We start from the raw sequence: 27,835 nt of genomic DNA on the forward strand, positions 1-27,835 counted from the left end.
AGTCAAAATAATAGCACCATCGTAAGAAAAAATATAGAATATTTATGTTTTCGATTTAAAAAATCGCCATAATATTATAATTTGAATTAATTTATATCGAAATGAATAAAATTTAAAACAAAAAAATTTATTTTACTTTTCAAATTTTTTTAGTAACAAAAAATTATTTTAAAAAATTATGATTTCTGAACATACAAATTAGCTTAATTCAGAAAAAAACTATTTATAGATATTTAGAAATGGTTTTAAAAAACATTGCGTTGAAATAAAAATATAAATTTTAGGTTGCGAAACCGCTTATCGCTTTTAATCATAACGCTCTTGGCCCACCGTTTCGAAAATCAGGCATTTATGTTCTGCACGGTGGTCAAAAGTGGCGACTAGTGTTGCATTTATTCGCTGACCATTACAAGAACAAAATTTAAATCCTAGAAAAGTTTTATCAATAACAATATAACATCCTCTATTAAAGGTAAAATTTCCAAAGTCACATTATCATTTTTCAACATTCAAGTACCCAAAAACTTCTTGGTCAAATAACTAAACAAATTATATTGTTTGATATCAGACTTCTATAGAATGTCCTCCGAATCCAATTTCAACTAAAATTTAAGATAATATATTCATCTTTTCTTACAAACACACAGATTTTAAAATTATAATTTGATCGTGGTTTTTCTACTATAATATTCGAAAAATATATATTGAATATGTGGAATAAATAATTCAATATTATATGATCAAATGCTTGATAAAATCATACTCAGATATAAATGATCTATGGAATGATAAATTGATATAAATTTGGGTTTCAAGCTAAAAGGTCAATGTCGAGGCACAGGATGCGATATCCCCAAACATAATTTTATTAAAACTAGATGGCCCAAGAGCCACAAAAAGGGTAAAAGGAAACTAAAAATATTTAAGAATTTATTTTGGGGAATGAAAAAATATATTTGGCATACAAGTTGGATACAAAATTTTAAAAATTTTAGAATCTTTATGACCGACCACCTCGGTCACTTTTTTGCCAAAAAAAATACGAAAACAAAAGGCAGCAATATTTTACTTTTAATAATAACGTGTTAAGAACGTTACAAACCATAATAATTGTTACTTAATTAAATTTTGTACTGGTTAATTTTTGTTTATTTTAATCGATTTCTATCTTGGTGCTATTTTTTTGACTGATGAATTTCTTAGGTAGTTATATATTATGTAGTTTTTCTTTAAAATTTGCTTCTAATTTTCAAAATTATTTTTAATGTTTGAAAGTTTATTGAATCAAGCATAAATTAATACAAAAACAACAAAAATTAATTAAACAGTTTTTACGTAATATTTTAATATACCAATATGAATGTCGTGGTGCTATATATGAAACTGTATATAGAAACTCACACATAGACGGTGCCAGCGGGCGTACTGCTGGAGACCAATGGATTAGAACAATAAAAATAATATTTTTTGTAAGTTGTAATAATTTCAATCAAATAAAATTCAATCAAATAAAATTTTTATTAAAATTTATGTATGTTAAGATTTTTTCAATTTCACTCCTAAGAATTAATTCCTTATTGAATCATTAAAATTTTCTTGTATTCAAATCCATTACAAATAATTGCTTTAAATTTGTATTGAATAATTAAATTTTTCTTCAATTCAAATGTAATAAAATGCATTTTAATTAAATTTGTACTACACCATCTCCATTTTTATTTCAGAAGTTTCTAATTGTATTTCCGAAATATCTAATTATATTTCAGAAAATTCCAATTGAATTTCAGAAATTTCTAATTATATTTCAGAATTTTCTAATTATATTTCAGAAGTTTCCATTTATATTTTAGGAATTTCTAATTGTATTTCAGAATTTTCTAATTGTATTTCAGAATTTTCTAATTGAATTTCAGAAATTTCCATTTGTATTTCAGAATTTTTAATTTATACTTAAAAAGTTTCTAATTGTATTACAGAAATTTCCATTGGTATTGCTATTAGAATTTTCTGAAATACAAATGAAAATTTCTGAAATACAATTGCAAAATTCTGAAATACAATTAGAAACTTTTTAAGTGAAAATTAAAAATTCTGAAATGCAAATGGAAATTTCTGAAATACAATTGGAAATTTCTGAAATACAATTAGAAATTTCTAAAATATAAATGGAAAATTTTGAAATTTAATTGGAATATTCTGAAATTCAATTAGAAAATTCTGAAATATAATTAGAAATTTCTGAAATATAAGTGGAAAATTCTGAAATATAATTGGAAAATTCTGAAATATAATTAGAAATTTCTGAAATATAATTGAAAATGGTGTAGATTTGAAATAATAAATATTTAATCATTCCAAGTTTAAATGAATTATGTTATGAATTAATTCACCGTTGAATGATTTCTTTTTTAAATAACAGCTATAGAATTAGATGTTGAGAATGGATTTATAGAAAGAATGGCTAATGTTTTTTTTAACTCCGAATTAAGATTTTAGTTAATTAAGCTCAAATTGAATTAATTAATTTGAAGCTCTGACACTACTCCTATTTTCTAAACATCTTCCTTAGGGTGCCCTTAATTTTTGTTAAATTTCATCAAAATCGGCCCAAAAATATACAAAATTTCGAACATTTCGAAATCTTTCCAAGAGAAATTCCAAATATTGAAAAATTTTACCTTTGACCTTCACGATTTAAGGGTTAACGTTTTCCGATTTTAGTAAAGGTTTTAGAGTATATTTAGAATTATCTGGATTATAATATTCTGAATAAGTTTGGCTTAAAATTCATAAGAATAAGGAAATAGACGTCATTGGCCTAAAAATTTCCAAATAATTGGTTTTTCTCGAAAATTTCAAAATTTAAATCGCAGGTATGGAAAAACTATAAGAGATATTTTCATAATTTTTTCACATTTTTATTCCCTATTATATTCTCAATAAATCCCAATGAGATGATCAAAAAATTCTGAAATTTGTTTAACAAAATTTTTAAAAATTTGAAAATGGAGTTTTGAAACTGCCGTTAAACAAATTTTATTTTTTTGGTCATAGCTGCGAATAGGTTAACGGTATCCTACGAAGACAAAAACTCATATACAAGTATATATGGACATATTTTAAGTAAAAATGAGCTTTTATTTTAATATTTATCAAAATATGTTAATTTTGTTCCTACATTTCTTGTTCTAGTGGCCTGAGACACGTTAATGGCCTGGCGAATTTTTAATAACTTTAACTTTTTTTGACCGATTTCTGTTTTTTATGTCTCATTAGAACGACAATTACATACACATTTCGATTCTTTTAAATTAAATTAGAAAAGTAATTTTTTAATGGCAACATTTTTACAAAAACTGAAAAAAAAATGAATTTTTCCCCTTGTAAATGCATCTCAAAACTTCAGAGGGCTTGCGGCACGTCTTAACCCCAACCGATTTACCTAAAATTTAGATAACCCCCATTAACACGAACTCTGGTTATGCGTTAACTAATAGTTATACTGTGGGTTAAAGTTATTTTTGTATGAAAACTGTCAGTATAACTATTAGTTAATACGTAACCAGCCTTTGTGTTATTATTTATTTTTTTGATATTTTTTTAAAAAATTTTGTGACAAATTATGGGGATCTGGCCACTGGCACTAGGCCCCATTTAAACTAAGAACCCATGTAAATACCAATAAGTTAAATTCTTTGTTGTGTAGTGTAATTAGCATATCATCTTATAACTCTAGAGTATATACTAATTATCCTACATTTATCTATTGTATTATAAATTCTAATGACCTAAGGACAATGATATTTTAATTGTAATTTTGGTAATAAATACTAAGGTATTGTCAGTCAAATAATTAGTATAAACCAACTCAAGGTAATACATATGTATGTATGTATAAGAAAATACTATACTATAAAAAAAAAAAAAAATATGCACCTATTACAACTAGAAACTAAAGTGAATACTATAATTTAATTAAAAGCCTATATAAATCACTTAAATTACTAACTTAAAGACCTCGAAAATGGTCTTTTACCAATATGTATTTTATTTTTCAATATTAATTTTCGCTAATTTTAGTGTTTATACTAAAATCCTTGAATTTGTTTATAAAACAAATTCATTACTATAAAAAATCATCACCAATCTGTCCCAGCTTTAAAAATACAATCAAAACTAATTACATTTTATGGCTGTTCGTTCTGTTGCAAGTTTATTTAAAAATAATAAGCTTAAAATAAACTGGACAGTAATCGAAAGATTATAAGTGTCAATTTAAATTCGTTGTCAGTAAAAATGAAATTTATTTATTTATTGTACTAATTGTAAATAAACCCCAGATGTAGTAATCTGACTGTTTTTGTCTGATGATGTGCTGATGTTTAATATGACAATTTCACTTTTTTTTGTTTACATTTCAGTGTTGCCATGGAATTTTGTATCAATCTGCTAAACAAATTGAAAAAAAATTTTAAATTAATTGACGTTTAAATTCCCAATGCCATTTTTTTCTGGCAAAAAATTTCGCTCTTTTTCTTCACTATTTTTCGACAAAGAAAATAAGGTATTCAATTAAAAGACTTTTCTCAAGATATATCACAGTTAATATGAGAGAGATTAAAAAATAATGAAATATATTTGAAAATTGTACAATATAAATCCCACAAAACGTTGACTTTTACCAGAAAATGACAAACATCTAGGGAAAAATCCCCAAACTGGCAGCACTGCACTGCACAGTGGTTCCGCCCATAGGCCAAAAATAAATAAAACGATCACAAAATATTTAGACAAAATGCAAAAAAATTGTGTCTTAAATATCCAATCTTTTTAATGGCAAACCGGTTTTTACTGGAAATCTAACGGGACTTTTTAAAAATAAAATTGAAAGCATGAGCAAATATTCATTTGCAAAGCGCAGCTGAACGCTGGAAGAATAATTCAAAGCAAAAGTGCACTTCAAAACGGTCTTGCAATTGCTGTAGTCTACAAAATTAAATTATTTTCAATGGATTTTGAAGTTAAAGGTTTTTATTTTATCTTTTGAAAATAATAAAAACTAACTTGTGTTGTAATTCTTGTGAAATTAATGTTTTAGTTAACCTATATGTTTGTTACTTTTTTGTAAAACTTCATTATGTTTACTTAAAGTTTTAGTTGTGTTCCCCAAAGATTCCCCCGTAGGTTTCTTTTTCATTGTATTAATCTGATTCTTAAGATAATAAAAGTGCTGAAGTTAGTTGCGGAAATTTGCGGATGGGCGTGTAATCTGTAATATACTAACCCGCCCCACAGAAGAATGCTTCATACATTTTTTTTGCAAAAAGTGTAAGGAGTGGTTGTAGAGCGCTGAAATTTGGCACAGATAATTATATGGACCAAACTAAGAAACAAGTAAAATTTTATCAAAATCGACCACGCCCACTGCCCATACAATCCAAATAGATTTGTTCGCATAAAATTTTCCCTATTCAAGTAAAAGTCTAGAAATTTGGTACATATATTTTCTGAAACAAAAGAAGAACGTAAGTTTTATTAAAATCGGACATGCCCACCGCATACCGCCCATGCAATCCAAATGCAATACATTTTTGAGCAAAAATTATAAGGGGTGGTCGTAGAGTATTGAAATTTGGCACCGAGAATTATATAGACTAAATTAAAAAAAAAATTAAATTTTATCAAAAAAGTCCACGCCCACTGCCCATACAATCCAAATTGATTTTTTCGCATAATATTGTTTATATCCAAGCAAAAGTCTAGACATTTGGTACATACATTTATTGAAACCAAAAAGGAACACATGTCGAGTTTCAATAAAATCGGTCACGCCCACCGCCCACGAAACCCATACATAGATAAGAATTTTTTGGATATTTCGTTTATTATTCGACAAAAAATGTTAAGTTTTCATCCTGCTCCGAAAACTATTCTTTTTTTTAATCGAAACAAGACACTCCCACCTTTCATTTTATTAAAAAAAAGAGCTTGGGGGAAAGTGGGGCTACATTTTTTTTTCTCCATGGAAAATCAAAAATACAATAATAATTAGAGTCTTATAGATTTGGGCATGTCTTCTTAACGGTTTATGGTTTCCCCATAATTTTTTTTTACTGATGTTGAAATGTTATATTTTTCAAATATGTTAAAGGTAAATGGTATTATTAGGAAAATTATACCACTGAACTGCGTGAAAATATAAGTAAATTTTTGCTAACACCCTTGCATGCACTTTAGTTCAATTTTCTAAAAATAAAATAAAATAAATTTTTTCTTAAAACTATAAGTGTACATTTCATCTATAAACATTTCTCTACAAAATTGCATCATTTGATTGTTGAAATTAAGTGTTTGAAAAATTGACTTTTTGACACCAAAATCCCTCTGTGCACCGTCTTATTTTTGCATCGGTACATAAAAATCTGATCCATGGAGCTGAGGTAAGCAAGCTTGTAGTAGTGTCAATAGGTGAATTATCGGAGGAAGCAGCTGAAGCGAAAAATAAGCATATAAAACGTTTAGGTTGCAACATACCCGAAAAATATCGCGCAATGCTACAAATACAGAACTTCTAAATAGGCTGTTTTAAGTTCAGATCCATTTATTTCTGGAGGCCAAACTTACCAACAAAGAAAACAAGTAGTTTAAGTCAAGGATTTTTAAATTTGATTAATATTTGATATATATTAATGCCCTATTTTACCTTACTACCTTATATTACTTAGTAATACCTCATATTGCATTATATAACTTTGTATAACTTTTTAATTTAGTTTTTTTTTCAGTGTATAATTTAAATGGAATAAAAATTTACTTAAATTGTTTAAAACAAACAAATTTTCATACTGAAATATTTTATTTCAAAAATTCATAAAACAAATCTAAAAGCCAATTAACCCTTGAAAGATCAAAGGGCTACTGTGGTTACAGTTGTTAATATTTTTTCTTAAAAATTTGCAAACTTTAAGTTCTTCGGGCATGCTATGAGGTGACAAATTTTGAAGACCCCAGCTTTTTTAGTTTTGGAGATATTGATTATTGACCGCTTGTTCATATAAGGGAAACCACTGTGCACTGTTACTATTATAAAATGAATATATATGTATTTGGAATAACAAATATTGCATTTATTTTTTTATGATCACAAACAAAAGGTTCTTTTTTTTAAGACAATAAACTTTTATGGAAATTAATAAACGTCTAGATAAAAACGCTTCGTACAGGAAGTGTTCTTGAATCGTTTAGAGTAATTAAAATACTGAATTATAAGATGTTGTATTTGGAGAGCGCCAACTCTAATCGAAATTGTTGTTCAATAGTGGTAACGAAGATCAGAATTCAATCGCAAGTAAAAACAAGTAAGAGAGCTATATTCGGCTGTGACGAATATACCCTTCACCAAATTATACTTCAAAATAAAAATTTTAAATATTTTAATTATTAAATTAATTTTTTCTCCAAAGTTGTTTTTTTCATTTTTTTGGAAAAACTTTTTTTTTCGAATTGTTTTTTTTTTAAATTTTTTGATTTTAAAAATTTTTCTTTTGTTTTTTAAATTTATTTTGCGAAAAAAACTTTTGGTGAAAAAAAAAATCGGGTTAAAAAATATTTTTTCCGATTTTGACCCATTGTGGGTCCAACTTACTATTATTTTATATACGTCATTGCAAAGGTCTTTGAAATATCTATCACTAGTTGACCGTCCCGGCTTCGCCCGGTAGTATTTACTAATGTTAGTTCTTCAAGTTTCTCCAACCCACATACACCTGCCTGTTCTTATTTATTTGCAAATAAAATATCTAAATTTGTACTGCATACTTTAGGGGGCTTTTTTTATTACAGTTGACTGCACTCAAAAAAAATTTCCGATTTTTACCCGGAATTTTTGATTCTTTTTTTCTTTAGAAACCATCTCCTGAAAATTTCGAATTGAATAAAAAAAATCAGCAAAATCGCTCCAGCCGTTCTCATGTGATGCCATTACATACATGGACCATTTCATTTTTATATATATAGATTATAGATATCCATATTGTCTATATTAATGACTTAGTAATCCAGATATAGGTCAAAAATCGAGGTTGTCCTGGTTTTTTCCTCATATCTCAGCCATTTGTGGACCGATTTTGCTGATTTTAAATAGCAAACTTCTCGAATGCATGTCTGACAGAATTATTGAAGATTTGAATCTCGAATATATCTGGGGTCTTCAGAAAATTTATTTCAACAGACGGACATACAGACAGACGGGCATGGCTTAATCGACTCCGATATCTATAAGGATCCAGAATATATATACTTTATAGGGTCGGAAATGAAAAATGTAGAAATTACAAACGGAATGACAAACTTATATATACTAGGGATGCCAAACGGGACTGGGTTTTACAAATCCCGGGATTCGGGATTTTAGAAATGTAAATCCCGGGATCCCGGGATTTTTCGGGACCCCGGGATTTTTCGGGATCCCGGGATTTTTCGGGATTTCGGGATTTTTCGGGACTTCGGGATTTTAGTTAAACGTCAAAAACATCAAATTCAACAATAAAAACTATTGATTTCATTAATATATTTAAGTAAAAATATAACAAATCAAAAACTACTAATGCATTAAATTAAAATAAATGGTCCATGATTTCCCCTAGCTCCACACAATTGTCCCCCGGAGTATTGTTTGAGCAGTCATAAATATCTTGATTATGCGGCAATCCTTATAAAATTTTGCACAAAATAAGTTGTAAGTACTCTGAAATAATACTGTAGAGTACTGCGGAAATCGGACTATATTTTCCCCTAGTCCCCTTCAGAAAATAACTTGAACATAAATTTCGTCAATGCAAGGGAGACATGCTGCTCCCTGATTCAAATGAAAAAATCTGGCTGCGTTTGGATTTGAAGCGAGATTAGTATTATACATATGCTGAAATTTAGCTTTCTAAGTATTTTGGGTGCTTCAAAAATCTTCCTAAAATATCAAAAATCTCATAATATTTCGGGATTTGTTAATCCCGAAAAATCCCGGGATTCTTTTTCACAAATCCCGGGATTCGGGAAATCCCGATCCCGAAAAATCCCGGGATTTTCGGGATCGGGATTTCGGGATTGGCATCCCTAATATATACCCTTCTCACGAAGGTGAAGGGTATAAAAAAGTAATAAAGTATAATCGTTCAAGCCCGACCATTCTTTTAAAATTTCAATAATTATACCCTTCACCATGAGTGGCAAGGGTATATATAAGTTTGTCATTCCGTTTGTAATTTCTACATTTTTCATTTGCGACCCCACAAAGTATATATATTCTGAATCGTTATAGATAGCGGAGTCGATATAGCCATGTCCGTCTGTCCATCTGTATGTTGAAATCAACTTTCCGTAGCCCCCAAATAACTTACATACATGATTCATATATCAATATATCGAGAATTATTCCGGCTCGGTTGCTATTTAAAATCGCCCCACAAATGGCTGAGAAAAAAAAAACCGGGACAACCTCGATTTTTGCCTTATTTTTTATCTATATCTGAATTACTAAGTCATTAATATAGACAATATGGATATCTAATGATAGATATTTCAAAGTCAATTGCAACGATGTTTATAAGACTATAGTAAGTTGGACGTACAATGGGTCAAAATCGGGAAAAATATTTTTAACCGGAATTATTTTTTCATCAAAAAAATTTTTTTTTTCTTAAATTCTTTTTCGAAAAAAATTTTTTTTTTAAATTAAAAAAAAATTAAAAAACTTTTTTAACAAACAATTCGGAAAAAAACAATTCAAAAAAAAATTAATTTTGTTTAAATGAAGGGTATATAAGATTTGGCACAGCCGAATATAGCTCTCTTACTTGTTCAATCTTAATTCACTTTTTATACCCTTCAGCTTCGTGAGAAGGGTATATATAAGTTTGTCATTCCGTTTGTAATTTCTACATTTTTCATTTCCGACCCTATAAAGTATATATATTCTGGATCCTTATAGATAGCGGAGTCGATTAAGCCATGTCCGTCTGTCTGTCCGTCTGTCTGTCTGTCTGTCTGTCTGTCTGTCTGTCTGTTGAAATCAATTTTCTGAAGGCCCCAGATATCTCCGGGATCCAAATCTTCAACAATTCTGTCAGACATACTTTCGAGAATTTTGCTATTTAAAATCAGCAAAATCCGTCCATAAATAACGGAGATATGAGCAAAAATCCGAGACAACCTCTGAAAATTTCATCAAAAAACACAATGTATTGCATGCTTTGACAAAAAAACAACAAAACGTATGGTTGGATGTGCAAGCTTTGCGTATTTTGTTTTTTTTTTGTGTTTTGTTTCTTTTGGCGTTGTTGTTGTTTTTTATACAACTAAACGTTTGTTTGGTTGTGTGTTGGTTTTTTTGACAAAACAGCAACAAATCGTATGTTTGGATGTGCATGTTTTGCGTATTTTGTTTTTCATTTGTGTTTTGTTTCTTTTGGCGTTGTTGTTTTTTAAACAACCCAGCGGGAAAAAGATGCAGTAAAGAGGCCTTCCTAAATGCCTCATTTTGCAGACACAAGGACTTGCAAAATCATTTTGCCGCATTGCAAAATCATTTCAATTTTACACGGCGTGTCATTGCGAGCCAAGGCCTTGCATACTCGCTGCTGTTAGAGGGCTGAGAGAAGGCCTACTTATGATGGGCTGTTGGCAGCCAACAAGCTCACTTGTTATTAGAAGGGGATTCATAGGGCTTCTTGAACACCTTCTAAGAGCAGGCAGGGTGGAATGAGTATCGGATCTTTTAGAATGTGTAAGTATGCCTTTTAGAAGGCCTACAAATTGAAGTCCTATCATTTTTTCCCGCTGGGAATTAAACGTATGTTTGGATGTGTGTTGGTTTCATTGGCTTGCGTATTTTGTTTTTCTTTTGGTGTTTTGTTTCGTTTGGCGTTGTTGTTTTTTGTGTTCTTGATAAATTTAGGATGCTGTACGCTGAAAGTGGGCAATGTACATACATACACTGGTGGCCAGGAATTTAAGACAAAAATTGTTTGCTAAATTTCATGTAGTTGTCAATTATTTTTTCAAATATTTCCACAAATATGTATGCATGAGGACTGTTTTAACACACAAGTGTGTTATATTCGACTGTGTCAATTCATACATATTCACCACGAACACATACAATTTTTCGACAACTTGACCAAAAATTTTTTTTTTAAATAAACATATTTTCCAACATTTATATCATTATAATTTTATTATTATAAAATATTCTTACCAAATTTCGTATTTTTAGTTCCATTAGTTTCGGTCATATCATGTTATAAAAAGCGGATGTTCGCTGAGGTGGGTCAACGTATTTCCACATATCTTTGTCCATATATGTTTTACCGATTTTTCCAAACATTTTTCAGAAACTAGAAACATTAATAATAAATTTCATACCCTTAGAGTTCCATTTATTTTGGCTCTATCGCACTTAAAATTCAGTAGATGAAAAAAATTCAAGTATTTGTCTTAAATTGGTGGCCACCACTGTACACAACAAAGGTGAAGGGTATATAAGATTCGGCATAGCCGAATATAGCACTCTTACTTTTTTTCTTATAATATCTTTCAAAGTTAAACGATTTTAATTACATACCTCATTAAATGGTTTAATTTTTGTGTGCATTATAAATGGAAATTTGCATAATTCGCAGGAATTTGTCTCGGAAGCTGTAAGCCACTGTTGTAGACATGCCTGATGTACATACTTTAGACTGCCTGAACAATAGCAGGGTGTTAAAAGTGGATTCTGTGGATCACTTTCACAATGACAGATGCGGCAAATATCACCGCTACTTTGTGATGCCTGACTACTGGCTGAACCAAATCTGTAAATAAAATTAAAAGAGAGAAAGAGAGAGTTAATAAATGACTTCTTATTTAATTTATAAATAAATTATTTCAGTTGGCTAACTAATGATAGAATATAATAAGCAATTTCTCAGTTGGAAATGTTACAATAAAATTACAAAATACATAAATGGAAATATCAAGATGTTGCTGGCATTTTCATGAGGCCAATTTAAAAAAAAAAACAATATGGAAATACTGCGACATTTCACTACTATTGATAATGTCATGAATTTGTCTTGCTGACATTTCACAGAATGTATGAAAAACAAAAGGTGTTCGCTGATCATGAAATTAAAAATTGATTATGTTTATTTATATTTAAACTAAATTTAAAAAAGACAAATATATGATAAACAAAGTTCTAAGGCAATAAGCGAACTTCACAATTAGACTGGCATCGGGAGAACCCCAAACATTTATTTTTTATATTAAACGGAAATAAACAAACGCGATAAATGTGACGTTTTTTCAATTTTTAAAATTCAGAGGCACTAAAAAATAATAATAAAATTAATACGCAGAGAAAAACATTTGTTTCTATTAAATATTAATAGGAAACATGGTTAAAATGTTTCAAGAACTCGGCAATTTATACGCGATTGCGTGTCAACGAAAATTTATAAATACAACGTCAAGTACAATTTCACACACATGTGATATTGAACTTGAATATTTTACAAGAGAAATAATAAATAAATTTATTAAAATTAAGGTAGTTGCTCAACAAGACTATAGTGATGACATGAGTGACACACACTCAATAAAAATCAATTTACTAAAGGAATTTCTTAAAAGAAATAACAAAATAATAATTGAAATATAATTATATGTAGAGTAGTGATCATGGCCTTGTATTTGATTTCTAAATCATTTACAATTTACGCAGAGGTACTGTTTTATTATGGTGACATAATTAGTACACACATATTAGGGTGCAGCAATATGACAAAAAAATATGGTGAACAAAAATGAATTCGCGTTGAATATCTCAGAATTTGACAATAGCTTAAATAATAGATCGTCTCAAATAAGGAGTGAGATCGAAAAAATCTTAACATACATAAATGTTAATAAAAGAGAGCTATATTCGGCTGTGCGAATCTTATAAACCCTTCACCAAATTTACTTGAAATACAAATTTTAAATATTTTTAGGTAAACAAAATTTATTTTTTTCCCCAAATTTGTATTTTTAATTTTTTGGAAAAAAAATTTTCGAATTGTTTTTTTAAATTTTTTTTTAATATTTAGCGAAAAAAAAAATTTTGGTGAAAAAAAAATTCGGTTTAAAAAATATTTTTTCCGATTTTGACCCATTGTAGGTCCAACTTACTATGGTCTTATATACGTCGTTGCAAAGGTCTTTGAAATATCTATCATTAGATACAGACAGACAGACAGACGGACATGGCTTAATCGACTCCGCTATCTATAAGGATTCAGAATATATATACTTTATAGGGTCGGAAAATTATATTGTGGAAATTACAAACGGAATGACAAACTTATATATACTCTTCTCACGAAGGTGAAGGGTATAAAAAGAAACCATTAAACTTACAGTTTTTATTTTTTTATTTGATTGAAATTATTATTACAACTTACAAAAACTGACAATAGTGATGAATTTTTGAACCGTTTCCGGAAACCCTTTTACTAAGGTTTTTATAGTGCTTACTGTCACTTTGTTCCGTTTAAAATCTACCACACCGTTGGACACCTTTTTTGTGCTCTTTAATTCTCTTTTAACAAGTGCCCAATATCTCGTCACTGGCCTTAGCTCCAGGTAGTTTGGAGGATTTGCCTCTCTTGGCACAAATACCACATTATTGTTCTTGTACCACTCAAGACCTTGCTTACCATAGTGACAGGATGCCAAATCAGGCCAAAAATACGTGGACACATTAAGAAGTCTTATGAGTGGAAGCATCCTCTTTTGTAAACATTCCTTGATGTCATTTGTAACAAATGTTTGGCTTATTTTGACGCAACTGCATATTGCTTGCCATACCAAGAACTTTTTTGGAAAATGTTCTGTTTTTGGGTATTAAACTTGTTTACAACATTCAATCGAGCATCAGCAACATAAAAATATTACCCGGAAGCTGCGAAAAATTTTCCATAACATACGTTTTGTCCAGAGATCGAAAATAACTCGTCCATATATCAAAAAACTCAAATTGTGATTTATATTGTCGTGATAAAAATAAATCATTGAAAATATGATGTTTATTTAAATGGTTTGGTATGACCTTTATTCGTTTTTGTTGTTTTTAATGGTTTGGTGTGAGATAAACAATTCTTTGTTCTTGTTCTTAATAACTGTTACTTTCTCTTTTATTTACATACAATAACATATTATTAGTAATTTTTTAACAAATTATGGAAATATGTAATATGATAAGTATGAAGTAATGAAGTCTGAGTAACAGAAATGAGAATTTTTTTTTAAATTGTTATTAATCTTTTGATAAATTTTATATATTTAAGCGTTGATTTGCATCAAATGCATTTTTGCGATTTATTTTTCATGTTCGCAAATAAAAGTCACAAGCTGACCTTTACGAAAAAAATAAATTATAAATCACTCATCCAGATTATTTGTGTTTGCTTCTTTTCTGTTTCTCTCAACCCCAAACCTAAAATATTATTGAATAAATCACTCTCTCAGTGATATATCACAAAAAATTATTTTTAAATGGCTGCGAATGAGAATTTACCATTGAAATGAAAGTGAGCCCGTTATTTTCGGTCTCTGGTTTTGTCATTCATTATGCATTTGTTGTATAAAATTTGACTTCAATTTCTGTGCTCTGTCTTTGGCCTCTAATTTTTTCAGCAGAGTTCCTGTCAGGAACTTTTGGAGACTTGTATGTTTTTAAATCTGCATTAGCTTTAACTTTTCGTACCAATTAGTCCCAGTACTGACCTAACCGGACTGCTTTCCTACCGGATGTGCTGGGAGCTCTTTTGAAAATGATCTCTATTTATTGGCTTTAGAAGGATCATATGGACCATTCCTTCTACCTGAACTAGGTTTTCTCCCGATACTGTTTAATAACATTGGAATCAGTTTGACGGCAGACCTGTGATTGTTTGACCAAATTTTTGTAAGACCAAGTTGGGTTTTGTTGAAAATATTTAATAATTTTAGTATGCACTATTTTCAGGACACTCATTTTAATTTTTGAAAAATCAAATAATACTTGGGTTAAAAGTTTTAATGAAATACTTGTATTAAGAATTTTTTGATCTCAGTCCTTATATGGTGGATTTCATGTCAAGTGAACCAACTTTTGAAATATATGTCTTCCGATCGATATGAAATTTGCACCAAGGTTAGTTCAAGATCAACTAGATCGGTCAAGAACTCTCTGACTTTTTTTCAAAACGAGCGTGATATCCCACTCGCATACCATTAGCGACCAAAAAGCACTTAAAGGAAAAGACCTAAGCTTTCGTTTGAGCAAAAAAATTAAACAAATTAAACATGCATCCTACTAAGCATTCTTTTGGGAAAAAAGGGCCCATTTTGCAAAAAGTGTTGGATTTTGCAAAAAAAAAAAAGTGAAAATTATTTCAATTTTTTTTTCGAAATATTGAATAAATAGCAGCTATCTAAACTATTTGGGACAATTTTTGCTAAAAACAATGGATGAGGAAAATCACATGTCTCTAACTCAGAGCGTTCTTGGCCGATCTTGTTGAAAAATTGTGTCTAATTGTGCAAATTTCATCCCGATTGGAAACATCGATTTCAAAAGTTGGTTCACTTGACATGAAATCCCCACATATATAAAGTAGATTATACTTTATGGACTCGCAAATGGTGAAGGGTATAAAATGGGAAATTTTTAAAACTTCCTTCCAGCATCATTGTGTTTTGTAAGATTGTATTGCCGTAATCATTTTAAAGCTCACATTTTGCACCACCCTAATAAAATTCCAGACATTTTCATAGTATGCACTTTTAAAGTATGTTAGTACTAACAAAACAATTAACATTTACCATACATAGTATCTATCTATCTATCTACATACATATGTATGTCACTATATTTGTGCATACTTTAGTTTCTAAAAACCTAATTGCCATTACCAATGTGGTCTGAGCATGGTTAACTGTCTGTCCGTCTATCTATCGGAATGTCTCTGTCCGTCTGTCACCATACAAATTGTTGCTAATTTAAAACATTTTACATTTCTACATTTTATATTTTGTTGTTTTTTTCTTTCCTCCCTAAGCGTGCAGTTAATTTCCACATATGTCGGTATTCAAATAAAATTTTATTGATTTGTTTTCCGAGGTTGCGATAACAATCACAGCTTCTAATGAATATATTTTATAATTCGTGCTGTATGGCTAACAAGAATTAATTAACATTTTTGAAACAAAAATTCAATTTTAAAGTGGTAGAAAAAAAGCCTCGCAGAACAAAGGAAATCTTTATAGTGAGCAAAAGATATAAAATATGTTAAAGAACTGCGTAGTTCTTTATTTATTTAAATATTCTTAGTAATTGTAGGTATTTCCATAAAATATACATTATTTGGGTTAATATTAAGAAAATTCTCTGCTAAATTTAAGATTAATAAATTACTCATATTAATTTTGAATGACATATATAAGATCCAAGAAAGCGTGTTAAATTGACAACGTTTCAAAAAAAAAATTTTAAGAATTTCAATTTGATTCATCGCTCATATTTATTTGTCTATTAATTTTAACTAAAATGAGTAATCAAAAAGTCCATAGGTAATAAAATCAAATATGTATTTACTTTTGATACTTCCAAAAACTCTTAAAAGTTTTAATTTAAAAATGCTTAAACATAGTTCCATGATTTATTGAAATCTTATAAAAAAATCATAAAGAAATAACATTTTAGAATAAATATTAAGGACTGAGATCGAAAAATTCTTAACACACGTTTTTCATTAAAACTTTTAAAGTATTATTTGATTTTTTTATTTTGATCAAGTTACCTTTATAAAGCATGTCAATTATATGCATTTGTTGTTAATTAGATTAAAATGAGTTACCAGAAAAAAGTGCGTACTAAAATTATTAAATATTTTCAAAAAACCCAACTTCAATCCGATTTTGACCCTTTGTAGGTCCAACTTACTATGGTTTTATATACGTCATTGCAAAGGTTTTTGAAATATCTATCATTAGATATCCATATTGTCTATATTAATGACTTAGTAATCCAGATATAGGTAAATAATCGAGGTTGTCCTGGTGTTTTCCTCATATTTCAGCCATTGGACCGATTTTGCTGATTTTAAATAGGAAACTGCTCGAAAGCATGTTTGACAGAATTATTGAAGATTTGGATCCAGATTTGGGGTCTTCAGAAAATTGATTCAACAGACAGACAGACGGACATGGCTTAATCGACTCCGCTATCTATAAGGATCCAGAATATATACACTTTATAGGGTCGGAAAAATATATTGTGGAAATTACAAACGGAATGACAAACTTATGTATACCCTTCTCACGAAGGTGAAGGGTAAATCAGCCAAATCGCTCCAGCTGTTCTCACGTGATGCCATAACATACATGGACCATTTCATTTTTTTTATATGGGGGATTTCACGTCAAGTGAACCAACTTTTAAAATCGATGTCTTCCGAATTGCATGTTTTGAGTTACAAAACATTTATTTTGAAAGATATCCCACTCGCATCCCACTAAGCCACCAAATAGGTCTGAAAGGAAAATATCTAAGCTTTATTTTAAGAAAAAAAGGGCCCATTTTGAAAAAAAAGTTAAAAAAGTTTTTGATTTCGGAAAAAAAATATTAAAATTTTTTTATTGTTTTTCGAAAGATTGAAGAAATAGCTACCTAAACTATTTGGAACACATTTTGCTAAGATCAATAGGTAATAAGTTACATGGATGAGAAAAATCACATGTTTGGCCAAAATGTCAAATTTTGACCCCCTCTAACTCAGAGAGTTCTGGACCGATCTTGTTGAAAAATTGTGTCTGAATTACTATCCAATAGGTCTAACCTTGGTGTAAATTTCATCCCGATCGGAAGACATCGATTTTAAAATTTGGTTCAATTGACGTGAAATCCCCCATATATAGAATATATATAGATATATCTGCTGCATAATGGATGACGAAACTTATGTTCTGGAAAATTTTTCACAGCTTCCTGCTGATGCACGCTGATGCACGCAACAGAAAATGTTTCCAAAAAGTTCCTGGCCATGGCAAGCAATATGCAGTTGCGGCAAAAGAATCGAAACATTTGTTACAAAGGGCTCTATAAATACCGAAATTTCCATCAAGGAATGTTCACAAAAAATGATGCTTCCATTCATAAGACTTCTTAATGTGTCCACTTATTTTTGGCCTGATTTGACATCCTGTCAATATGGTAAGCAAGGTCTTGAGTGGTACAAGAACAATAATGTGTTATTTGTACCAAGAGAGGCAAATTCTCCAAACTGCCTGGAGCTAAAGCCAGAGCGGAGATATTGAGATCTTGTTAAAAGCGAATTAAAAAGCACAAAAAAGGTGTCTAAAAGTGTGGTCGATTTTAAACGGAGATGGACTACCTGTTCGAATAAAGTGACAGTAAGCTCTATAAAAACCTTAATGGAAGGGTTTCCGGAAAAGGTTCATAAATTCATCACTATTGATAAGAACTATAAAAATAATATTTTTGGTAAATTATAATAATAATTTCAATCAAATAAAAACAAATCAAAACTGTAAGTTTAGTGGTTTCATTTTTATTGTATGTTAAGATTTTTTCGATCTCAGTCCTTATATAAGGGATGTCATTTATGGCTTTATTTAAACATTTTTATTATTCGAATAATTTGATTAATTTTAAATGTGTGATCGAATAATTTGGATACCCTACTAGTTACCTTCATTATATTTAAATATTGATCTTTTGTTTTTAATATAGCGCCAGCTCTGAGTTATTTTTTTTTTAGAAATATTTATTATTTTTCTACGAATCTTTGTTTAATCGTTAATGTCTCATAAAATATAATTGAAATAAATACAACAACAAAAAAACACACACACAAAGTGCAAATTTTCCATGTCGGATAAAATTACACTACAGACATGACAATTAGTATAAATGCCAACTGATTCAGATTTAATTACTCTAGAATTTGGGGTGTGGCCCTACGCTCCACATATGTACAAGCACAAATTACACACAATATGTATTTTTATTATTATTTATTTTATTTTTTTTGATAAATTTAATTAAAATTAATTGGTAATACCAAGTATGTGTGTATATTTACTATGGTTGATAACAAGAGACGGCAAAAACTGCAATTGCAACAAATAAAAAGCACAAAAAAAGCATTATTATGCGGACACAATGGGCCATAATGCTGTGAATTATAATAATAACGATGATGATGATGACAATGTGTCAATAATGAAGACGATGATGACATTTGTCAGCCAATGCAATTTAATATGCATACGAGCGAGTAAAATATTATTGAATAAATATTACTCGTATTATAATGATAATGCATAATTTTATACAGTTGAAATAATAGTTATTATCGCCGTAAATACTTTTGTGTGTGTGTGTCTATTTTGACAGATAGATAGGGCTGACTAAAACAATAAATAATGTAATTTGTATGAAATCAACAATTATTTTGGTGATATCATTTAATATTTTTTGTGATTTTTTGCTTGCCTGCATTTCAATTTCATGAGTTTTCTTTACGAGCAGTTTTGCTGATAAATATAGCAGTGATGGGTTATCAACAAATGCTCAAAGTATACAAAGCATACAAAACAAATTAAACGTATTGTTATTGTATTGTTATCGTTTTTAAGTTTTGGTTTATTTCTTTTAAATAAACCGGATTCTTTTTAATCGTTTAAAAATTATAGTTATTTAATTATAATTAAGTATTAAAATTTACAAAACAGTTTAAATAATCACTCTGTGTTTTTATACAAATACACTTTTATAATTTACTTAAATTACAAGTTTAGAATACATTTGAATTATATACCTGTTTGATGTTGACTCAATCAAAATTGAGAATAAACCATAGAGAATAGACATAGAGCGGAAACTCTCCTGTCAAAAACCTAAGTGGTGGGAATGTATTAGCAAAAAAAAAACTATTTGAAAACAAAAACAACACTCGTATGTGTAACTTTTTTGAGTAATATTTTTGTTTGAGTTTTTTTCGAGTTTTCTCTCTATGGAATAAACTATCAGGTTCTTGCTCTTATAAATCGTTATATCGAGCTCTTAGCGCCAAATTATCGTAAGCGACAAAACAAAAATTTTACAGGAGAAGGTTTTTTATGATTATTTTGAAATTTATACATAGAATTAAAAATGTTATGATGCGATATAATATAATTTTGTTCAAGCTATTTATCTATTTTTCAAATATATTTATAACTTTTGACAATTAAAAATTCATGGAATACTTTATTGAAAAATATGACAAAAAATGTTTTTCTATTGAATTTTTGCATAGATACAAATTTTTCGAATTGAAATTTCACAGTTATGTAGATTTTTCTATATAAAATGGAAAAGTGTTGAAAAATTCCAAAAATGGGAATTTTTAGTTTTTTGGCTATAATATCCATAACAGGGTCGGGGTTATCGGAACCCTTTACAAAGTAATTAGAAACATATTGAGCAACCTAAAATCGGTTACTATATTTTGATATCGAATATGCGATTTGAGAATTTTTGCCCTAAAGTTTTATTTTACATAAAAATTAGGTGTTTTTTGAAAGGACCTGGTCCCCTCGGTAACATCAATTTTGAAATTTGTTTTCCTTTAGAATATTTTATGAAAACTTAGCTTTCAGAATGTATAAATTCCTTATACATCCTCTTAGAAATTTTTTGCGATAACTTAAAAAGAAAAAGTTATTTTTTCCCAAAAAATTTTAAAATTCAAAATTTTAAATTTTAAATTCAAATGCACATAACTTTGGACTTAGTCATTATTTTTAAACAGTTCTTTTTTTATTTGATACATACATGTGTTGTTAGTCCAATAAAGGAAAACTGTCCTTCTTTGAGGGCCCTTTGTCGCGCCCCTGGTGGGCCCATGAGGTCCAGGTTCAAAACTTAAACTCGACAACACTTCAAACCAACATTCAAACCAATCTAACCATATATAAGTTACAGATTTATTTCCCTCTTTTTTTTCTATACCATTGTGTGTCGCTTACGATAAAATTAGTTTACTGTAAAATATAAACATTGACTTACGATAAAATCGTACCCCCTATATTTTTGAAGTTATTAACAATTTTGATATTTTGAGAACACTAAAACATCTGTCGGTTCATAAAATTTTAATTTCTGCAATAAAAAAAGATTTTAAAAATGTCGCTTACGATAATTTGGCGCTAATGGCTCGATATACTAACGGCATCCTCTAGTAATTTCCACTATGATCTAAAAAAATTTTTCCATAAAGTTCTTGGTATGGCAAGCAATATGCAGTTGCGACAAACATTTGTTACAAATGGCTCTATAAATACCGAAATTTACATCAAGGAATGTTTACAAAAAAGGATGCTTCCATTCATAACACTTCTCAAGAACAGTAATGTGGAATTTGTACCAAAAGATGCAAGTCATCTAAACTGCCTGGTGCTAAGGCCAGTGCACTATGGTCCCAAATCGATGTTTTTTTGGCAAAAATAAAAAAAAAATTAAAAATTGTTAAAAATGAATTTATTTTCCTAAAGGCATGCATCTCTCTCTGGGATACACTTTACTTTGGAACAGAGTATCCGATATTGGCTTGATTCGTTGTTGGCCTCAAAAGATGAGCCTACAACTACTACACTTTCGCCCTCCACTGTAAAGTTTTGTCATTTATTCATAGGTTTATTATTTAGTATACATACATTTAATTTACATACATACACGTAACGAAAATGCTGTATATGAATTGTAGATTGCAAAATTATTTTAATTTTCATTTTACTTTGTCTCCAATATATTCGAAACAAAAATAATAAGGGAAAAATACACAGAAATAAAAAATAAAAAACAAACACAGAAAACGTGACAATAGCTGTTAATAGTCGGCATTAATGGTTAATGATCTTCTAGAGTTTAATACTCAAATCAAAATGCATTTTTACGTGTAAATTTAATAGTTTAGCACACACAATTGTGCGGGCATTTTAAGTGATTTTTGAACGATTCTATAATTTTAGGGAATTTAACTGTGGAAGCTTGGAAACATTTGGAAGATTTTGAAAAGAGAGGGCACAAATATTTGAATTGAGCTTATAATGTATCGTTCGATCCATAGACCAGTGTCCCCTAAATCTACTTAACCACTTATGTATATATCCTCTAACATTACATAGATAAACAGCAAGCTTACCGACTACATTCTTTAAAAACCGAATTATTCGGTTTTGGATTAGGCATTCTTAATTGTCTCAATTTAATTTTAATTGTGTAATTAATTTAGTTTTCACACATAGGTACTCAATTTAGTTTACTCAATTAACATTTGCCACAAGTCAAGCAGACATTATTCCTCTTCAATTTGAGAAAGATATAATTCACTTTATTTAACCATTTTTTAATTGTTAAATATGTTTAAAAAATTAAATTACTTAAAAACAACTTCGCCGGAAATTTGTTTACTTTTTCATTTGTTTGTTTACTTTTTTGACATTCGGCTTGCAGTATCAGTATTCGGTCAAAATTTGGGCGAATACGGAAACCGAAACTTTTATTAAAGAATAACAATGATTTAGAATTTTAAAATGTCAGGTTGAATGTTCACCATCAAAGTATTGCGTATGGTTCATATAAGGAGTGAGATCGGAAAAACCCTAACAAACGTTTTTCTTTAAAACTTTTAACCCAAGTATTATTTGATTTTTATTTTGATCAAGTTACCTTTGAAGGGCATGTCAGTTATTATGTTTAATGTCAATTATATTCATTTGTTGTTAATTTAATTAAAATGAGTTACCAGAAAAAGGTGCGTACTAAAATTATTAAATATTTTCAACAAAACCCAACTTGGTCCTACAAAAAGTTGGCCAAACAATCAAAGATGTGCCGTCAAACTGATTCCAATGCTATTAAACAGTATCGTAAGAACTTGACCGTTGATAGAAAACCTGGTTCAGGTAGAAGGAATGGTCCACATGATGTTTCTAAAGCAAATAAATAGAAAGCATTTTCAAAAGAGCTTCTAACACATCCGGTAGGAAAGCAGTCCGATTAGCTCAGTACTCGGACTATTTGGTACGAAAATTTAAAGCTAATTTTGGTTTAAAAGCATACAAGGCTCAAAAAGTTCCTGACAGGAACTCTGCTAAAAATTTAGAGGCCAAAAACAGAGCACGGAAGTTGAAGTCAAATTTTATAAAAAAAATATACCTGCTGTATAATGGATGACGAAACGTATGATCTGGAAAATTTTTCGCAGCTTCGGGGTCAATATTTTTATGTTGCTGATGTTGTAGAAAAGTTTAGGACCCAAAAGCAGAAAATGTTCCCAAAAAGTTCTTGGTATGACAAGCAATATGCAGTTGCAGCTCTATAAATACCGAAATTTACATCAAGAGGATGCTTCCATTCATAAGACTTCCTTATGTGTCCCACATATTTTTCGCCTGATTTGGCATCCTGTCACTATGGAAAGAAAGGTCTTGAGTGGTACAAGAACAATAATGTGGTATTTGTACCAAGAGAGGCAAATTCTCCAAACTGCCTGGAGCTAAGGCCAGTGGAGAGATATTGGGCTCTTGTTAAAAAATAATTGAAGTACACAAAGAAGGTGTCCAAAAGGACCACCTGTTCGAACAAAGTGACAGAATGCACTATAAAAACCTTAATGGAATGGTTTCCGGAAAAGGTTCATAAATTCATCACTATTGATTAGAACTATAAAAATAATATTTTTTGTAAGTTGTAATAAACATTTCAATCAAATAAAAAAAATATCAAAACTGTAGGATTAGTGGTTTCTTTTTATACCCTTCACCTTCGTGAGAAGGGTATATAATAGTTTGTCATTCCGTTTGTAATTTCCACAATATCATTTTTCGACCCTATAATATATATATTCTGGATCCCTATAGATAGCGGAGTCGATTAAGCCATGTCTGGCTGTTGAAATCAACTTTCCGAAGCCCCCAAATAACTTACATACTCGATTCATACATCAATATCTCCTGAATTCTTCCGACTCGGTTGCTAATTAAAATCGAGAAAATCGGACAAAAACCAGGACAACCTCGATTTTTGACCTATTTTGACCTATATCTAGATTACTAAGTCCTTAATATAGACAATATGGATATCTAATGACAGATATTTCAAAGACCTTTGCAACAACGAAGACCGTAGTAAGTTGGACCTACAATGGGTCAAAATCGGAAAAAATTTTCTTTAACCCGAATTTTTTTCACAAAAAGTTTTTTTTTTAGCTAAATATTAATAAAAAATTAAAAAACCAAAAAAAAAAATTTTAAAAAAAAAAATTTTAAAAAAATTAAAAAACAAATCGAAAAATTTAACAACACAATTTTTTTTTTTTTCAATAAAATGAAAAAAAAGTGTATTTACCCAAAAACATAGAGAATAGACATAGAGCGGAAACTGTCCTGTCAAATACCTAACTCAGTTGTCAGAAACCTAAGTGGTGAGAATGTTTCAGTATAAAAAACTATGTGAAAACAAAAACAACACTCGTATGTGTGATTATTTTGAGTAATTTTTTTGTTTGAATTTTTTTCTAGTTTCCACTCTATGTTCTCTATGGCTAAAAATATTTAAAATTTTTATTTTGAAGTAAAATTTGGTGAAGGGTATATAAGATTCCCTCTCTTACTTGTTTATTAACATTTATGTATGTTAAAATTTTTGGATCTCACTCCTTACAATAATACCGAATACTGGATAAAACCGAATTTTTGGTCTAATCCAAAAACCAATCTTCGGACGAGCTCTAACTAAATATAAATACTTTTTATGCATAGGCTTCCTTTGCAAATTTACTTTCAAGCCACCGAAATTATAATGATCCAAAAAAAGAAACGTTTAAAAATCTGTTTCAATTTTATTTCCTTTTAATTATGACATTTAACTGAAATGTAATTGAAAACTGTTGCACATAACAACAATATTAATACTACAAACAAACAAAAAAAAAAAACGGAATTAATTAAATAAAATATAAAATTACCAAGGTTGATCAACAATATAAGTAAAATTAATAATATATTGTAACCGACTTTAGAATCAAATTAATAACCATAACATATGGATACATAAAGTTGGGGGACTCTAACAGCTTAATCAAGTGGAAAGGAAACCATCCATCTGTCCACTTATCGATCTTACTACCAATCAATCATAAGCCATTAATCCAATTTGAATGCTTAATGATTGTGTTTGTCTTGTTGAACACATTTGATTTGACTGGCTGTTGCTTGGTTGCCTGGCAGTACTTATTTAATGGCCTGCTGTGCGTTTGGATTGCTAAGCGTGCTCCCTTATGAAAAGGAAAGCTTATACCATTTGCATAAATCTACAATATAATGTGTTTTTTTACTGTTGTTGTTTTCGTTTTCATTGGCGTTTTTTTTTATTATTATCAAAGAACCGTCTGTCAACTGCAAAAAGATTGCAATCTTTACGAGGTTTATTGTTACGTGATATTTTAAATAAACTGTCAACGTGTGGAAAATACAGTGGTTTTATATGGAATTATTGCGACACAGCACAGGTGATTGATATTTTCAATACTATATTATAAGTCAATGTTGTATATAACGACTGTAAACAATCTCGAAATTCTAGAAAGGTAATTAAAAAATATTTATGTGATTTTGCCAACTTTACAGCAACAAAAATATGATGTTTTTAACATTGATTTATTGATGACAGATTAATGTTTGATATCGATAGAGTGTAAACAAGAGAATATAGGTATGTTTAAAAATAGGACTAATCCGTGCCCTTTGGATAAAAAAAATTATGTTATTTTTGAGCTCTATTGTTGCATATTTTTGTGAATACGACTTTCCTGAGACTTTTTTTAATTTCCTGGCTCTTAGCTGAAAGGGCAACACTGCTCCTGTCAACAGGCATCTGTCAGTTGACTACTGCCAGATTTAGTTTGTGTTTCACAGCCATTGATTGCAGACTACCTCGTGACTTGAGAAATTGGAAAAAAAGTGAATTTCGTCTGCTAATTAAGCATCACTCAAAAAACTCTAAGCTTGATAAATTCTCTGCGCCATAAATTTCAATGATATAAAAGTGATTTATTGAATTTCGTTGTGCCCGAACAAGCACGGAAGATGCCGAAGATGGAGGTTGAGGTCTATACACCAGAAACAATTGAAACAAGTAATAAAGTATGGTCGGTCAAGCCCGAGCTATGACCAATTATGGACCGATCACCATGAAATGTGTGTGATTTACATTAGAGTTAACTGTGTTGAATTTTGTCTGTATACCAACATTTTTATGCGATTTATGCACGTTAAAGTGATTTTCGTAAGCGGGTCTATATGGGAGCTATGACTAATTATGTACCGATCGTAACAAAATATAATGACATGAATTTTGTATATATAAAACTTATTTGGAGAGAAATTTGTGTAGATACATATATAAATTAAACATTTATGACCGAAAAAATAATATGTACCAAATTTGATCGATATATCTTCAAAATTGCGACCTGTACTCTGTGCACAAGGTTTACATGGACAGCCAGCCAACAGACGGACGGACGGACATCGTTTAATCGACTCAAAAAGCGATTCTAAGTCGATCGGTATACTTTAAGGTTAGACTAATATTTTTTGGCGTTACAAACATCTGCACAAACGCATTATACCCTCCCCACTATGGTGGTGTAGGGTATAAAAATCACGATATGGTTTTGGCCAAGATTGAAAGTACGAGAGGTTGAGGAAGCCATAGACATCTCACATGGCTTAGAGGTTTAAATTTTGAATGATCACTTGGTTATGACAAAGCTTTCCGCAAGATGGCTGCCGCGGTTGCTCAAAATAGGGTGCACAAAAACGTACACACATGTTCAGTTTCCATGGCAAAAATCCATAAATTACGCTACGAAATGCTGGCTATTCCGCCCTATTCTGCGGATTTAGGTCCGAGTGACTATTTCTTGTTCAAAAACCTGAAGAAATGGCTCGGTGGAAAGTGATTTGACTCCAACGATGAAATCATCTCACAACAAATACCAAGACATATCATATTTTTTGAAATGGATAACAAATTTGGAGAAACATTGGACAAAGTGTGAAGAGCTCAAAGTCTCCATTGTTGAAAAATAAAATGATTCACCCAAAATCTTTGTTTCATTAAAAAAGTCACGGAATTTATGACCCACACTCGTATTAAAATAAAGACATTTTAAAAATTTTAAAATTTGCAATAAAAATGTTAAAATATGCTAATTATATGCCCATAAATGCAAAATATGCAACATAAAATCGCTACCATTTTGATGCAAATCATCTGATTCGGTCAAAATTAATTTCCTTGAAAATCACAGCGCTGTTAATTACATTATTTTAAATCAAGGTAACTGTTTAACATTTTTTGTTTCTATATATATTCCATTCAAATATTTTGTTAAGAAACGCTTAATTTTCTAATATATGATTAATTTACTTGTATGTAGTTATTTTTTTATTTGCTAGGAATAATTCAGAATTTTAAAATAAACAATTTGTTTGTTTATGATCTACAGAATCTATTATTTTAAAAATATTGTGTAGTGTTTATTAAAATAGGGTTTTTAGACGAAAAATTTTACCAAATATATACAATTTGTGCTAAAAATATAAAAATGTCACAAGCTTGCAGATAATGATTTCATTTCATTGATGACTTATCATGAGTAAATTAATCTAATTACAATACATTATAACTAATATATTAATC

At 29.7% G+C, this 27,835-nt stretch overlaps 1 protein-coding gene across 2 annotated transcripts in view; it reads right to left on the reverse strand.

Annotated features, from left to right (window-relative positions):
- Positions 1 to 27,835, reverse strand: part of LOC135953223 (uncharacterized) — a 58,695-nt gene that overhangs the window by 15,579 nt on the left and 15,281 nt on the right. For both annotated transcript variants that reach the window (XM_065503004.1, XM_065503005.1), the window contains exon 3: positions 11,618 to 11,849. In XM_065503004.1, coding sequence (XP_065359076.1) covers positions 11,618 to 11,849 — 232 coding nt within the window. The remainder of the gene's footprint in view (positions 1 to 11,617; positions 11,850 to 27,835) is intronic.

This window comes from Calliphora vicina, chromosome 3 (genome assembly GCF_958450345.1).
Source record: "Calliphora vicina chromosome 3, idCalVici1.1, whole genome shotgun sequence".
Taxonomy (NCBI): domain Eukaryota; kingdom Metazoa; phylum Arthropoda; class Insecta; order Diptera; family Calliphoridae; genus Calliphora; species Calliphora vicina.